This window comes from Rhipicephalus microplus, chromosome 2, assembly GCF_043290135.1.
Source record: "Rhipicephalus microplus isolate Deutch F79 chromosome 2, USDA_Rmic, whole genome shotgun sequence".
NCBI classification, from domain to species: domain Eukaryota; kingdom Metazoa; phylum Arthropoda; class Arachnida; order Ixodida; family Ixodidae; genus Rhipicephalus; species Rhipicephalus microplus.
This window is the reverse complement of record NC_134701.1, coordinates 294,036,183-294,053,390: the sequence shown is the minus strand read 5'-3', so window position 1 is coordinate 294,053,390 and position 17,208 is coordinate 294,036,183. Positions and strand designations below refer to the sequence as shown.

Genomic DNA, 17,208 nt, shown 5'->3' with positions numbered 1-17,208 from the left:
ATCAACCGGTACGAATGGGTCAGCGCAAGCTATAGGTGGGACCCGACTCTTATGCTTGCCAATGTGCTTTTTTACCTCGATGGCGAACCGTGGGTGTGGTTCGAGACGCACGAAGTGGATATTACAAGCTGGGACTCTTTTAAAGAGAAGATCTGTGACTTTTTTGGCGACACCGTTAGGCGGCAGATCGCAGCGCGTAATCAACTGGCAGCGCATGCACAGACGTCGTCGTGCGTCACGTACATTCACAACATCGCCCTATGCCACCAGATTGACGAGCACATGAGTGAGTGAGAAAGTGGCCCATGTGCTGAAAGGCATAGCAGACGACGCCTTTAATCTTCTAGTGTACAACCTTGGCACCGTTGACGCCATCATTAAAGAGTGCCGACGGTTTGAAGATGCCAGGAGCCGCGGAATTACTCAGCGATTTACCTGGCTGCCCAACACGGCCACAACTTCATCGTGTAAAGCCGTTCGCCAGTCCCCCACGTATGACAACCTGACGCGCATTGTTCGTCGGGAAATCGAAGCCACCTGTCCAGCTCCTCCTCAGCCATTCGTTTTTGCAACACTCGCCTCTGACTAACAACAGCAGTCAGTGGTGTTCATACAAGCTGTGGCGAGGCAGGAGTTTGCGAACCTCGGCCTTCCATCAGCATGTCCCTTGACTCGCCCTGAAGTATCGTTTTACTCCCCAGGACAAGCTCGCCGTTTACCTCCAACAATGCCCTTCCGTAACCTTTCGGAACGGCGAACACCCGACGGCCGGCCTATTTGTTTTTCCTGCCACCAGCCTGGGCACGTTTCTTGCTATTGCCGAGCATCGTTGGTCAAACCAACCACGTCAGAGCTTCTCTACTTCTGTGAACATACACCCGATGACCCCTCAACGTTCAGCCGCCGCACCCTTCAATTCTATTCGTCATCTTACGAGCCTTCCACTGACGCCCCCTTGCCCGGTCGCCGCAACACTGACGCCCCTTCGTCCGGTCGACGCAGCTCCAGCTCCCCGTCCCCGCTACGTCGCCAATCCCACTCTTCGCCGCCTCGGCGCTTTTCTTCGCCGAGCTTCTTTGGACGATCACAGCAGGAAAACTAGATATTGCAGCTTATAGAGATGAAGCTGCAATACCAATGACTGCCGAAAATACTCTACTGACGCTTTCCACACACCACAGCCTGCTTGAAGTACAAGTCGACCATGTCAACCGTGTAATCGCCCATGCAAGCCGTCTGCTTTCAAAGTCTGAACGTAATTACTCTATAACAGAACGGGAATATCTCGCCCTTGTCTGGGCGGTATCGAAATTCCGTCCTTACTTGTATGGCCGCCCTTTCCGCGTCATCACAGATCATCACGCCCTGTGTAGGCTTTCTTCTCTGAAGGACCCCACTGGACGACTTAGCCGTTGGGCATTACACCTGCAGGAGTATTCCTACTCGGTTGCTTATAAGTCTGGACATCTCCATTCAGACGCCGATTGCTTATCCCGCTTCCCTGTTGATCAGCCCGACGAATCAGACATCGAGCCTAGCCTCAGCGTCATGTCAATGTCCCAGTTTCTTCAGATCGGTAATGAACGTCGTGATGCTTCTCTGCAACAAATTATTGACCGTCTCAAATCTGCTCCGAACGACGCGTCGCTTCGCACGTACGTCCTCCTGAACGGCACGCTGTACCGTCGTGGCCTCCAGCCAGGTGGCCCCGAGCTCCTTCTTGTCGTACCGAAACATTTGCGTTCAACCGTGCTGCATGAGCTTCATGATGAACTAACTGCTGGTCATCTAGGTGTATCTCGGACGTACGACCGTGTGCGTCGCCACTTCTTTTGACGTGGTATCGCCAGGTCTGTTCGCCTTTACGTGTCCTCCTGTGATAAATGCCAACGTAGGAAGCGACCTACTGTGCCGGGCTGGGCTTCTTCAACCGATCTCCATCCCAACCTAATCTTTCTTCTGTGTTGGTATAGATCTTGTCGGACCTTTTCCTGAGTCGAAATCGGGCAACAAGTGGGTCGCCGTTGCTATAGCCAACGCAACTAGGTATGCCATCACTCGAGCACTCTCCACCAGCACCGCTACTGACATTGCAGACTTTTTGTTCCACGATGTCATCCTACACCATAGCACTCCTCGCCAATTACTGGGGGATCGCGGCTGCGCATTTTTGTCCCGAGTAATCGACGATCTTCTGCGCTCTTCCTCCACGCAGCACAAGTTCACCACTTTTTACCATCCCCAAACAAATGGCCTTACCGAACGCCTAAATCGCACCCTCAGAGACATGCTCACGATGTATGTGTCCTCCGACCACAATGACTGGGACCTGGGGCTACCTCACGTGACCTTCGCGTACAATTCTTCGCACCACGACACCACTGGTTATTCACCCTTTTATTTGCTCTATGGCCGTGATCCAACGTTACCACTCGACACCCTACTTCCAATTACTACAACGCCGTCAATGAATATGCACGCGACACTATTGCTCGTGCCGACCACGCACGTCAGATCGCCCGCTCTAGACTTTTGGCTTCGCAAGCCACCCCGAAAGCCATATATGACAGCCGGCATGTTGACGTTCGCTTCTCACCAGATTCTCTCGTTCTCCTGTGGTGCCCAGTTTGTCGAGTTGGCTTATCAGAGAAGTTGTTGTCTCGCTACATGGGTCCTTACTGTATCATCCACTAGGTAACCGGCGTCACCTATAAGATCATTCATGCATCTGAGACCACAAGCCTGCCTACAATCACAACCAGTGATGTTGTGCACGTCAGCAGGCTAAAACCTTGCCACCTGCCTACTGTAGACCGTAATTAATAATCACTGAGATGGCGCTTTTACCGCCGGGGAGTAATGCTACGTAGCTGACATATCAGCGGTCAGAAGACAACGAGGAAGTGGTCTGTCCGTTGTGTGTGCTGTCCTCCATCTTAGTCGATGCTATACACATCAGTGTCAATATAAATTCTGAATAAACTTGCCTCGTGTCATTTTTACGTAACACTTCGCTCGTTTACTCCGTCTCCCCTCCTCCTCCGTAACGACCTCTTTGTTCGCTCCTCAGCAGCACACGCAGCGCGCCTTCTTTAAGAAGAGCCCGCGCTACCGCATTTGTCACAAACGATTTCCGGCAACTGCATTATAACCGGTCTTTCATCTTGGGGGACTGCACAATAAGCGGTATGTGTATACATGAGGGTCTATAGGGAGGCAAACGGGAGTTGAAAAAGACCCCATTGTAAGCGGTTACGTTATAAGTAGTCTATACTGTATTTTCACTCCGCTTTTTCTAGAGCATGCTAGTTCAGGAACTTCAATAAGCAAACAGCACATTAAATTACGCAGATTCTGCACCCTCCGTTTCGATATGGCACATAAAGCACCCCCTCAAGCCCACACTGTCTTCCATGCCTCCTCATTCTTCAACCAGACGTCAAGGGACTGGAATGACCTTCCCACCAAGGCAGCGCTTCATTCCGACCAAGCCATCTTCAATAGCATCATAGAAGAGCTGTTTTTATAGATATGCCCACCCCTCATGTAAAACCCCTTCCTTTGGTGGCCTTTTGAGGTATCATAAATAAATAAATAAAGGAAAAGAAAAAACAGTGACTGCATAAATTTGTTTTACACGCAAGCAAGAAAAAATTGACGCCAGCGAGAATAGATCTTTTCATATTTGATTTACACTTTCTTTTTTCACGATATTGCCACGTGCATTTTTTGCACTTATGTTTTCAGTCAGTTTTCGGCCACAAAGCATGTCTAGAATACTCAGCACGAACTGCGCCTCATTGTTTTAGAAGGTTCACGATTATAGTAGATTGTTTTCTTAAGATTACGCCCACTTTACGGACAATGCACATTATTCTGGAACCTATGCGGCTGCTAGCGTTAACGCTAGAACGTTGGACGCCACCTGTATAAATGCCAACGCGCTTTACTGCTTGTCAGTTGATCGACAGCCGGCGCTCTGCTCGCCGCAATCAGTGCTAATGGGCATCATTGTAATCTGACCTTCAGTTCATGGACCACAAGTTCGGCCCAATAAAAAGTTTCTTTTTGTAATTACAGTCTGCTTCCTTCGTCAACGTCACGACCCCTTGGCAATATGATTCAGTATGCGATTCACAAGCTATTATTCAGTATCAACACACTGCTACTAAAAGGTATTCAAACATGATAGTTTATTCTGAGACTTGGAAAGGAAGGAAGCAAAAAAAAAAGAAAAATGCCTTGTTGCGCAATCAAACCATTTTTGTTGCACACTTCAACTTGTTCACACAACAACTTAACACCAAATAAACAACATATGTAGAGCTTGTACTGATGAAAGTCTAGGTAAATTGATGACACCAAGATTGGTATAATATAGTCACTCATTTGAATCCTTTCTCAGTCTTTTTTATTTCAAGCACAACACAGCTATAAAAAGAAAGGCATCACCCACAGCAGTTTAAAAGAAAGCTGTTGCTTTAAAATAACTTTAATAGTCAAGTTGGAACAATAGTAAGCACTTCATTGCTTGCACACAGACATGTCATTTCAGAATACACACCAGTCTGTGAATATCAGACTTCAGGTATTAGTGTGACTAGTTAAGCAGTCATACAGCCTTAAGTATATACTTTGCTTTGACAGTGCTGGATCGTGTGGTGTAAAGCGTATGTCATGTTTGCAATCAATATGGTGTACATTCAGTTCAAGGATCCAAGAATATAAAAGAAAATGTTACTGTGAGCAAACAACACACTGGTGTGCAACACCTGGAAATGGTGACCAATTCCTTTCTTCATGAGTATTAAGCTTTCAGATCACTTGTTTCAATCATTACTTAAATTCATTTCTTTAATACATTACTCCTAGACCAAACTAAAATCAAAGAATACATGTTCTTCAACTCTAAACTAAAATAAGAGAAGGTTAAAAATCTAAGCAATGCGCATGCCTGCTCACAAAATGTAATTTTTGATAGGGGTAAAAAAAACTCGGGCTGCAATGATGGCTTCACCTCAATCTTTCTACTGGTTCAACAAAGCTCACACAAGCAGTGCTGATGATATTTTTAGGCAGTTTTTTTGGGAAAGCAAGAGTGAAAATAATTTACAAGAGTTCAAGTGAGATTAAGTTGAACATATTGCAATAACTTAGAAACAATATTCCTTCAATGCTTTCGCTTGGCACTCCCTCCTAAAGCTGATGGTGCAAGGCGAGGTGGGCTTTAATCTGCCTCTGCAGTTCAGACGTCTTCGTCCTGCACAGAAAAACTACAAACTTCACCAACGCTGTGTGTAAATGAGCATTTCTCAAAGAAGCTTTTATCTTACTGAAACAAAGGTGAAAGAAGAATGCGTAAAAAGTGACAGCCACACTTCTTTTCTTATGGTGAACTCTAACAAGAGTTCGCGGCTTGGCACTGGTCATGACTGAATGTACAGTGGTGCCCCGCCCGTGTATAGCGCTTGAGTGTATAGCGCCTTTACTCTACGGGGCAACACTTTGCGGTGGTGGTGGTGGTAAACATTTATTAAATACAGAGAGGTTGCCAGGGAAACCAGCCCCTAGTGGATCAGCTTCTCTACAGTATTAGGTGGAGTCCCTAGTCAGAACCCCATTGGACGTGGCCGCTGTCCTGGCATGCTGGACCATGGCTTGTTGGCCAAATGTCTTGGCAACTGAGCAGGGTCGCCTCCCACTTCTCTCTGGTTGGATTTGGGTTCGGGGGTAAAGAAGGATTGAGCTGGCATGCCTATACCATGTGGTACATGTCAGCCACCGCACGAACAGTACTGGTAGGGTCCAGAAAGGAAGAGTCAAAGTACGGCAGTTGCAGGCTCTGATGTGGTAAGCTCAGGAGCATGGGCGGCCTAATAGACATGATGACTTGATTGATTGATTGACTGATTTGTGGGGTTTAACGTCCCAAAACCACTATATGATTATGAGAGACGCCGTAGTGAAGGGCTCCGGAAATTTCGACCACCTGGGGTTCTTTAACGTGCACCCAAATCTAAGTACACGTGCCTACAACATTTCCTCCTCCATCGGAAATGCAGCCGCCACAGCCGGGATTTGATCCCGCGACCTGCGGGTCAGCAGCCGAGTACCTTAGCCACTAGACCACCGTGGCGGGGCGACATGATGACTTGCTTTGCACGAGTGAGAGCTGTGGGGAATATATGCGCCCATGGTTCCTTTCCCTTATATTGCAGCGCAGCAGCCTAGCTGCGAGAAAATGTCAGTCCTTTCAAGAAACGAGGCAATGAAGCCTCCTTCAAATGGACCGGTCACCTCGTGGTCGGTGTACGCTATTCTTTTCGTTACCCTCCCTTAGCAAGGGAACCAACTCTCGTTTGGGGAGAAGAAAACCAGGAGGTTTGTCAGAACCAGCGTGCCAACAGCAAGAAGCTCTTTTTTGTGCCGGCTACCAGGCCTCCGGGAGGACGACCCCTATATACCCTTTGCGAGCCAAGGATTTCGACGACCAAAAGCGCCCAATGGGACCAATGGGACGTTAATCGTGCACGGTATGACTGTGCGTGGTTAGAACATTAAAGGCTTGCCCCCCTCCGTCTGGTGCTCCAGGTAACGAATTTGGCAATGCGGCTAGTTTTGTGGATGTGAGCGATTACCGATGCTCTTCCAACATAGGGCAACAGGCATGTTGAAATTCCAAGATTTATTTATGTTGTCTAATGTCGCAAAGTGTCAATCCTTTGGATAACGTGGGAGCATTGTTCAGACTTTCTGACAACGTAGATTTTGGTCGTTTCACATGGCACAACCAAGAAGCCGTAGAGACTGCGTGAGCAGAGACTAAGTACACAATGGAGAGCCCCACGCATGGCGCCCTGTCACCTCGCAACGCGATTAGAGAGGTGCCGCCACAAGCTGCTTCGACACACGCTCTAACTGTATGAGAGTCCTCGGGCAATAGTTTGCCCTCAAGCAAGATAATCTTACAAAATGCGCTGTCAGTTATGCAAAGCCTGGCAAGGTCCCTGCAGAACACAAAGCAGGCTCCTGTGCAGAATGTGTGGCCACATTTCAAGGTAGACATGCCTACCTACACTGGCTACCAAGACTTCAACAGCGCCAACGAGAATCTCAACTGGTTGCTCCACTGTCAGAAGGCATTAGGGATTACTGACGCTGAACTTCGAGAGTGTGGTCCCGGTGTCGCTCACAGGCCAAGCGGCTTGACAGTTTTGACTAACCGGACATCGCGCCCGCACAGTAGAAGAGTTCCACGACAGCTTCCGCAGCGAATTCGTCCCATCTAATTATGAGTGGCGCTTGCGAAGGGAGTTGGTGCTACGCACCCAGCATCTAGACGCATCTTTGCTGCAGTATGTATGGGCAGTGAATGAACTTTATCCTCTCGCTAACCCTCTCGTCACCAACACAGAAAAAGTCGAGCGTGTTACATGGCAAGAGCACTAGACTTCTGCGGTGCACTTCAAGAGATGCAAGTTCGTAGACATGGAAAAACTCACTGCCAAAGCAATCAAAGCGCCTACAAGCGTACATCCTCGCGGCGCAAGCGTATTGCCCGCCTCCGCCAGCAGCGCAGTCAATTGAGTCATGCTGCGCGTGCAATGGCGGCGCAGTATAGCTTCAGAAGCATTTAAGGGTAACGCGTCAGCATCGTTCGCTGATGAGCACGTACCACGTGATCGGGAGCTGTCAGAAAGTGCTTTCGACCCTTACGCTTATGTGCTCCGTACAGCCCTCGCATATGAAATTCCACAGCAAGAGCGTGCGGTCGACATGAGGCCTAACGAGCAGCACAACCCAGAGCGAGGCCCACCAGATTGAGGTGACTTACGATTGAGCCAGCGTGGTTTCCGCGGTCCTAGCTGTCAGTGTGCCGTGCCAGAACACATCGCCCGTGAATGCGACCGCACGCCGGGCCAAGAGAAAATGCGTGGTTTGAGAAACCGATGACACAGCCAGTGAACCATGTCGGACACTGCGCGGCGATCAGTAATTCCACCAATGCGTTCGGATCACTTGAACCTTCACTTGGGCACGCAGGTGATGCAGTAGACTCGGTTAACAATAACTCGAAAGAAGTTTGCAGCACTTTTGGATACTGGGGGCAAGGGCTTACTTATTTGGGGACGATGTGTTGCACCATCTCCGCGAGAACAACATCCTCTTGAGACAAAGCAACACCATCTTCCACCTTGCTTTCGGCACAGCACAGTCGAGCGGCGTAGCTAAGCTAGTGATCCGTAGGGAAAGACATGTGAGGCGACAACGTTTTGTGCATCTCCCGGGACTGTCAATGTCCCTCATCCTGGGTAGAAACTTCCTGGCCCAGTCGGGTATTGTCATTGCAAAGGGCAGCTGGGTCGAGACTTTCTCGCCGAGTCGAGTATTGTCATTGACATTGCAAATGGCAGTCACTGAAAGTGCGACAGAGATGCCCTGAAGCTTTTCTCGAAGGCCACCGCATTGACAAAGGCATGCGAGAAGCGAGAGCACGCGAGTAACCACCCCGCCAGAACAATCTGCCGCGCTACAGGGTAGGTCAGTGCATTCGCTTTTGGTAAAGTTACAGAGCCTGCCAGAAGGAGAAAGAGCGAAGCTGTCGTAACTGTCCACGAGTACAACGCCATTTTCACTGACCACCCAGGCCGCACTACGCTGGTCAAGCACAGAATTGAGACCGGTGATGCACGACCTTGGAAATGCAATCCCCGACCGATCAGCTTGGCTAAGCGAAAAGCACTTGATGCTGCCTTGGACGAACTCATTGACACAGGCGTAGTTTAGTGCTCAAACAGACCATGGGGTTTCCCGGTAGTACCAGTTCCAAAGAAAGATGATACATATCGCCTTTTTGTAGACTACCGCAGGCTGAATGAGGTTACAAAGAAGGACGCGTACCCTCTTCCCTCCATTTCATCCTTAGTATTCAACTTAGGCGGGGCGAAGTACTTCACTACGCTCGATGCAAGCCGTGAATATTTTCAGCTTGAGATGGATGAGCGGGATAAAAAGAAATCGGCTTTCACATGCCACAGAGGACTTTTCCAATTCAGGAGAATGTTTTTTGACTTGGTGGAAGCTCCTGCTACGTATCAGAGGCTAATAGACCGTGTTTTGGGAGATGCAAAGTGGCAGCACGCACTCGTATATCTAGACGACACAGTCGCTTACTCGAAAACGTTCGAGGAGCACTTGTGCCACTAGAGAGATTCTAGAAAGGCTGAGCTCTGCGGACATTACTCTGAATTCGGGCAAAGCTCATAGCAGCGACCCAAATAACATTATTATGATTCATGTTTGACGAGGGTCGCATTTTGTCGGGTAAGGGTAAGCTTGAAGCGATAGTCAGCTATCCATCACTGAACAATATCGGTGGGCCGAGGCGCTTTCTAAGGTGGTGAACTTTTATCGCCAATTCATTCTAGACTGCGCGCGGGTGCAGGTGCTTTTGACGAAGCTCTTGAGCAATGGCGAGCTTTTGGCTTGGAGCCGAGAACAAGAGGCCACACTGTGTCCCCTCACGAAGTTGCTGGCCAACACGGCAGAGCTGCAGCTACCCGATTTGAACAGAATTTGCGACTCAGACGTAAGTGACCTGGGCTTAAGAGCAATTCTGCCTCAAAAGCAAAGAGGTGCCCTCCGATCGATTGCATTCGCGGGCCGTTCGTTGATGTCGGCAAAGAGGAACTACTCGGTAACTGAAACGGCGTGTCTCGGGATAGTTCTCGCTCTCCATAAGTTTCACTTTTACATCGACAGAGTTGCGTTTGTGATTGAGACTGACCACACGGTGCTCACGTGAATGAAGCGCTTGATTGAACCATGTGGCCACCTAGCACGTTGGGCATTGCTGCTGCAGTGTTACGACTTCACCGTTCGCTACTGCAAGGGCAAGAACAATGCCACGGCCGACACACTAACGCGTGCTTCAGAACGACATGAGGCAAGTCAGCTAACTCGAAACGAACTGAGAGCGAGACACTAGCCTTAACAGAAATAGCGAAGCAAATGTTAGTTCTAGGCAAAAGCTGGACTACTAAGACTACAAAGCTGAGCATCACCCCACCAGTCCCCGACTGGTGTTACCCGGCGACGTTCCTGGCAAGTGGCTGGCGTTATCCCTGGCGCTGGCCTGTCGCTATCCGAGAGGCCGTTTTTGGCAGGTACTGTTCAAGCCACCCTTCGTGGCACTGTTCCTGTCGACGTCCCCGGTGCTGTGCCAGGTGCCGACACTGCTGCACTAAGTTTCTCCCTGGCATGTATCAGATGAGCCGGGCCATGCACAGGTCCTGACCCAGAGGAGGCAACTCACCCCTGTCCTGGCGCCGAGTCCATGCGGCCCTGTTTCGGCCCGCTGAGATAATGACCACACAGCGTGCACTGCGGACTTGGCTCTGTGCACCATTGCAACCTGCCTCTTGTTCTGGGTACGCCAGACGAGAGCTCAGAGCTTTGCTCTTCGACAACCCCACGACTGAAGCACCGAGATTAGCTGCAGTGGTGCGAGTGTGGAGCATGTTCATGTTAGTTACTTGCATGTGCATGTATATATGTCGTGTATTGTAGTCCAGTGTCTGTGCCAATATGTATATAAAGTGGTGCCTCTTCGTCTAATGGTGTTTCCTGTGCCCATCTGACTAATCTGCGCCCACATTTGCCCACAGTGTGCCAAAGCGTCAAGCCACGAGGCGGCCTCATGCAACCAATTAACAGCCAGACTTCCAGGCAAATCCCAGCATGCGACGTAATGGGACCGTACCCCGCAACTTTATTTATTTATTTTATTTATTTACAGGATTTCTGCTGGCTTCAAAGTGAAGCCATAAGCAGGAGTGGGTAACATATAAATATAGATATAGCACGCTGAACATTTTCACAATATATTACGCACAGAGAATGTCGCGGACACACAGGTTTTAAAGCGGTAAAAAGAAAAATATACAGTGCATGACATGCAATTGCGCATAGCATAATACCTATATAAGTGCATACTAACATCACTTGTGTACTAACAACGCAACGTCACAAAACTTCTAGCAGAAACAAGTTATTGCTGGTGATCACGAATCACTTCATTAAATGGATAGAGCTTTTCCCCCTTAGAAAGCTGACGGCTCAAGGGATATTGAAGAAGTTGAGATTTTCACCACATTCGGGTTCCCTGAGCGGAGAGAACTGCCGAATTCAATGGAGACCGTCTTCGCAGATCGCAGTGTAGTGTCAGAGGTGACGTCAGCACATGCGGAATAGGCAATGCAGCTGCGGGAGAAGATAGCAGAAGCTTCACGTAAAGCACTACGTTATTTTGGCACTGCCAGGGCACTGCCGCACAGCAGAAGGCGCAGTACGACTGCACGCATCGGAACGTACACTACGAAGTGGGTGATCTGTGTTGCAGTGCCATCATGTTCTTAGTGATGCTAGCAAACAGTTTGCAGCCTCGCTGGCACAGAAATGGTCCAAGTCGTACCAAGGTCGAGAGAAGGTTTCCTCGCTCGTTTATTGGCTCGCAAACATTAAAAGAACCGAGCGGCAGACCGATGCATGTGTGCGACTTGAAACGCTACATGTCACGGGAGGAAAACGAGGACTACGGCCAGTCCCCCTCCAGGCAGCAGGTGGCGGGTGAAAACGCTCAACACCGAGTGAGGAGCCTAGAGCCACATTACTTCCTGCGTAACAGGCGGAGACAACTCTGCATGGCAGGCTGTGTTCGACATGTTCTACGCGGATGCAAGGGTTCGTGTGCAACACATTATGCGAGCATTAAGCTTCCCTTTTTGTGTGTCAACTTTAACCGAGCAAATCGATAGCCGAAAGAGACAGAGGTTCCGCCGGGATGGCTCGCACAGGAGACTGCTCCTCCAGCTGAATCACCCCCCCCCCCCCCCCTGAACACCCTCCATGACGGCGTCACAGTACTTTAACAAGCAAGCAACGCCACTTCCACCCTACCCCATCGCTCTCACCACGTGGCCTTTATGCAAGCGGCGCATGATGACCAACCAGCAGCCCAGCCGGGAGAGCCAGTACCACAGTACTACCGGCGCCAGATCCACGGTGGCAGTAACGGCGGCAAAGGCGACAGCAGTGGCGTTGACTGGCCATGACGTAAGTGGGCACGGCAGCGATGGCTACATTAAATGCAGCGACCACAAGGAATTCGACGACGAAAGGCATAAGAGTCTACCCTTTGTTATCTTCCTAGAGCCGACAGTTTCTCTAAGCGACATTTAGGCGTTACATTGCTAACGAAGCAATAAAAAGTTGTTCTGTTGACCTAGCCTGTTTCTTTATTCACCCAAACCTAGTAGCTGCGATGACTTGAGCTACGGGAAGGGAACGTTAATCGTGTGCGGTTAGCTGAACAATTCTTCATTAGATTCGGAAATTTCTGAAATCGGGTTTAGTTACATCTCAGTTTTAACTGAACGACAAAAAAAAAAAATGACTGCAAGAGAAAAACGGCAATTTTCAGTACTTCGGCCATTTACTGTTTATGCTAGTGTAACAACAGTCCCAAACAGGACTTGCATTCTGGCAGCGTGCGCTATTGCTCCCCATGACTCCCATGTCTGCTGCAAGCCTCATTTAAAGAACACAAGTCTTCTGTCTTCTGGTGGTCTGCATGCGCTCTCTTAATGTGAGAGATATGAAAAGCACGACACGAATGAATTTCCAGCTTAACGTGCACCATGCTTCCTTTTTTATTTTTTTCTGATGTTGTGAACCCCAATGGCAGCATTCAGTATTAAAGGAGCACTGACATGAGATTTACTCATGCCAAGATTTTTGCATCAGCGAATAGCTATAGACCCCGTAACAGCGATTCGTGACCTAAAACGCTATTGAGGGATGAATAAAAATCACTTTTATTGATTTATATCAGTGGTATCTACCACTACTCAAAACGGCCGGCAATCCCGCAATTTCTAGCGCTAGGACTATGCCCTCTCTGCTGTTGACTATAAAGGCAAGGCACTCACAACGGCATCCGTCACTGTCAACTCTTCGGAGGACGCAGAGGAGGCTGCCATCGCTTTAGGTCTATCCATCCCCAATATCACTATGACTGTAAGCGACCCGAAAACTGCCATACGCAACTTCAGCGCAGGTCGCATCTCATCAACTGCCCTTTCAATTCTTAAGAAACATCCTCCCACGCAAGACGTTGCTCTCATATGGACGACCGCGCATGCGGGGTTGAGTGGCAATGAGGCGGCTCATACCTGTGCTCGAGGAATGACCGGCCGAGCGCAGACCTCTGATAGCGCCTTAGACCACGCGGCCTTTTTCAGCGCGAGAGATCGTCTTTTGACCTTCCACGATATAACAAATCACTACCGCCTACAGCGCACTATATACCCCCCCTTACATCATGGAGCTTCGCGCTACCATGAAATACTATGGCGCCAGTTACAGACTCATACGTTTATTACCCCATATTTTCGCCATCTTATACACCCTGCGATATATCCCTCCCCTTTGTACATTTTCTGTCAACAAAGAGCTAACCTAGACCATATCATGTGGGGGTGTACTCGAAACCTACCACCCAATTCTCTACACATTAATAGTAAGGAGCAGTGGGAGGCTGCTATGTGCAGCTCGGCGACCGAGGTCCAGGACCAGATCTTGGATTGGGCCAAGAGGGTAACGGAGACCTACGTTGGGTAGGCTCCTCTGACACTCCACCACCGCACCTTTCCCTCTTGGGATGAATAAAGTTTTTCTCCTCCTCTAGGGCTAGGAGCACCAACAGTGACGCTACCTCTCAGTCACCTCCAGATCACGCCACAGATGACCACTTCCCTACAGAAAAAAGTGACGTCAAGCTCAGCTGCTTCGCAAACATTTCGTCTGCTAGGCGGACACATTCAGTCATGCCTTGTTACCTGCATCGCTGTCGTCGCCGTACACAGTGTCGACTCGGGCTCAATACGATAGTCTGGAGCTTGGAATCCCCGCGATTCACGACATCGCAAATTATTTTTGCTTCGATCGACCTTTTGCAGAATAGTGATTCCGAAATGGATGCTATTCTAAGCAGTACTGCAGAGGTGCTAAAGATGCACGCTTCAGCCATGTTCGCTCGTGTGTCTCAGCTATATTGGTGTGTTTTGGCGTGCAACGCATTCAGGTATACGCAGAGGGCTCAATCGCTATCGCGAATGAGTATCAGCGGAGGAATAGAATAAGTTTCCTGCTTGTCAGGTTCTTTTTTGCACCTCCAGATGGCCCCACCTATCCAGCCTCTCGTGGTTAACACGGTACCGTATTTACTCGCACAATCCTCTCACTTTTTTTCGGCGAAAAATCGATGCAGAGTTGAGGGGTGCGAGAATTAGGAGAGAAAAACTTTCCACGAAAACATACAGGGCGAAAAAGAAAACGAAGTGGCCGCAAATCGGGATTTTCACACCAGCAACTAACAGCAAGCTTTGAAAAGTACTAATTAAAAATTACCTCAACAATAAAAGCAGAGGTTTAAAGAAAAGGCAAGATTTACTGAGACACAAAAAGTGCAAGCAAACAGTCAAAAATTAGAATACCATACGCAAAGCTTGTGGGCGTTGCGGGCGTAGCGGTAGTGTTTGTCACTCAACAGGAGCCCTCAAAAGATAAGCGTATGATGTCAGTATTGGGCTGATGGCTATTTAACGGAATCCTCCGCAGTTTCCTTCTGAAGATATGAAGTTTACCATCAATCCCAGTTTAGGCACACGGCAGGCCCAACGCGCCTTGGTGGCTTTCAGCTGCCGTCACCAGTAGCGAACACAAAACTCCTCGACTCCGAAGGGCCTACCGGCGGTCCTCTTGCCATTGTTTAGTGCATGATCAATCACTTTCAACTTGAAAGCAGCTGTGTAGCTTCAGTATCGCTCCATAACGTGACAAGATTGCCGACACAACATACAAAACACGCCGCAACGTGCACTTGCCGCTTTGGCTTGGCTTGGATTGGATTGAATCTTCGTGCAATAATAGTACGCTTGATGCTTAAGAGATGGCGCCAGATGGCACACACTATCATCATGAACGGTCGGAACAAGCAGACCACATTATTGCGGCAATTTTCAAAGGTGTGATAATTACTCGCGAAAAAAAAACTCTTATTTTTGTTGGGCGATGTGGGGGGTGCGAGAATTATGCGAGTGCGAAGATTACACGAGTAAATACGGTATTACCACTTTTACATGGACGCAAAGTCTACAGATGAACTAAAATTCAAGGATATCTGCGTGTTACTTGTTAGCGATAATATCTGACTATACGCTGTTCCACTTTTGATAGCTTGTGGTTGTGTTGATGTGTAACACGTATGTGATATGAAAAGACATGCTCATTGCGCTTTTTCTGTGCTTTGAACTAGACGATTGCAACTCGCAACGATTCCCCGACATGCTGACCGACAACGTTTAATCATGCTCTTTTCTTTTGCCATTCTTCTAAAGGTGGTTTTTATCTTGATAATAACACGAAATCATTCAAACCGGTGCAACGAAGATCAGACGCGACGAGCGAGTGCGTTTCTGCGCTTTGGCGCCAGTTGGCACCATGATAAGAACACTCAAATCGTACAAGTCATCGCTACTAGGGTATCGTCACTTAGGATGGTATTTGTGGATTGTATCACATCGAACACGTAGCCCTAGTGTTGATGTCGCAGGGCAGTCTATATTCTGTTTTTTCTCCTTAGCTTTTCTACGCTGTTTGACATCGAATTAAAATAACTTCCATGCAATGGATGCCGTTCGAGTTTGGCCAAGAAGACCTATGCATACCAAGCGATCGAATGATGGGCACATCTTTATCTTGAAATTTGATGTCAGTGCTCCTTTAGAGAAAATGACCTGTACCTGAGTTCAAATTAAGTAGTTGAACATTCTGTTAAAAACAATTACAAGAATGCAAACATTTAATTTATACAAGTTTGTAAATAATGCAACAGTCATCACTGCGACAAAGCAAAAGCTAATAATAATTGATAAATGTTGGAGTTTCACTTCCCAACACCATGATGTGTCAATGAGAGATGCCAGCGTAGAGCGCTTCAGAAATTTTGACCACCTGGGCCTTAAGCACACGAGCCTCAATCATTTTCACCTCCATCGAAAATGCGGCTGCCGTGGCAGAGATTTGATCTCCTACCTTGCGGGAAAGCAAAAGCTACTAGCCTCAAAAAAATTATACCAAGTACTTGCTGATGTTCCAGCTCTCACATGGGAGCCCCATTCACAAATGAAGCTGGAAATAACAAAACTGTCAAAAACACTCAAGCAGAGTTGAGGCACAGGAGGTGGGAAGTATTGATTGTGTATGTACACAAACCTGATTAGGGTGGCTTTTAGCAAATATTTTTTGTTCTAATGTGCTCCAGTGCACATTGAGCAGGCTTCAAAAACAATATCAGCAGATGCTCAGCAGCACATACTCACCCATTCTTTCGGATCCACCCCCTCAAACATATCCTGCGGAAGGGCGTCATGATGGTTGCTTATCTTGGACTTCATGGAATTTATAATCTGTGCAAAGAACATCCACAGTTAAGCACTGTGTATAATGATAAAATCAGGCAATGTGTGAAAAAAGACACAGCTCTGCCGCAAAGGCGAAGCAATGAATGTGATAGCAACAAATTGGAAGGTCACGTGCAGAATGGCAAGCAGATCGAAACGTGGCCTGCATTTCTCACGCACAAATGACTCGCGAAACGTACTCACAAGTACAGATGAACCCGAATAAGCATCTCAGTTGTATAGGGTCTCCATGTGGGGAGCGCCACCACGCTCTTGGAGTGAACGGACATAGCAGACACAGTGGAAACAAACCGAGCCAAACACATATTTATTTATATACTTTTTGAGCGATGATATCATCAGCCGAATTATTATTAAGACATCCTTACGCAATATTAAACAACACAACCACATGACAAACAAGGCGGTGTCAAGGCCAGCAGACGGCCCGCGGTGCCGTGCACCGGTGTCCCACTGCTAGAGACAACCATTCGCGCCAAACACCACCAGCCAAAAAGAGCTCGCTCAATTCCTCTGTGCTGCCACCAAGGTTTGCCGCCAGGGGTCACTAGTGGGGGCTACCGATCTAACCATGATGATGATAGTGTAACGAATGTAGCAGCCTCACAACAATGATGTTCTATTTACACTGTTTATTAAGGGGCGAACTTGTTTCCAAAGTGAA

The 17,208-nt window shown here is 48.3% G+C and overlaps 1 protein-coding gene across 2 annotated transcripts in view; it reads right to left on the bottom strand.

The window, feature by feature from the left end:
- Positions 1-4,388: 4,388 nt before the first annotated feature.
- The window catches only part of LOC119178225 (coronin-7), a 231,415-nt gene continuing 218,595 nt past the window's right edge, over positions 4,389-17,208 (bottom strand). Inside the window, exons 24-25 of one of the 2 annotated variants that reach the window (XM_075882279.1) lie at positions 16,443-16,529; positions 4,389-5,273 (exon numbers count right to left, since the gene is read on the bottom strand). In XM_075882279.1, coding sequence (XP_075738394.1) covers positions 5,154-5,273; positions 16,443-16,529 — 207 coding nt within the window. In that variant the 3' untranslated portion in view covers positions 4,389-5,153. The remainder of the gene's footprint in view (positions 5,274-16,442; positions 16,530-17,208) is intronic. The other variant, XM_037429422.2, reaches the window with a different exon arrangement.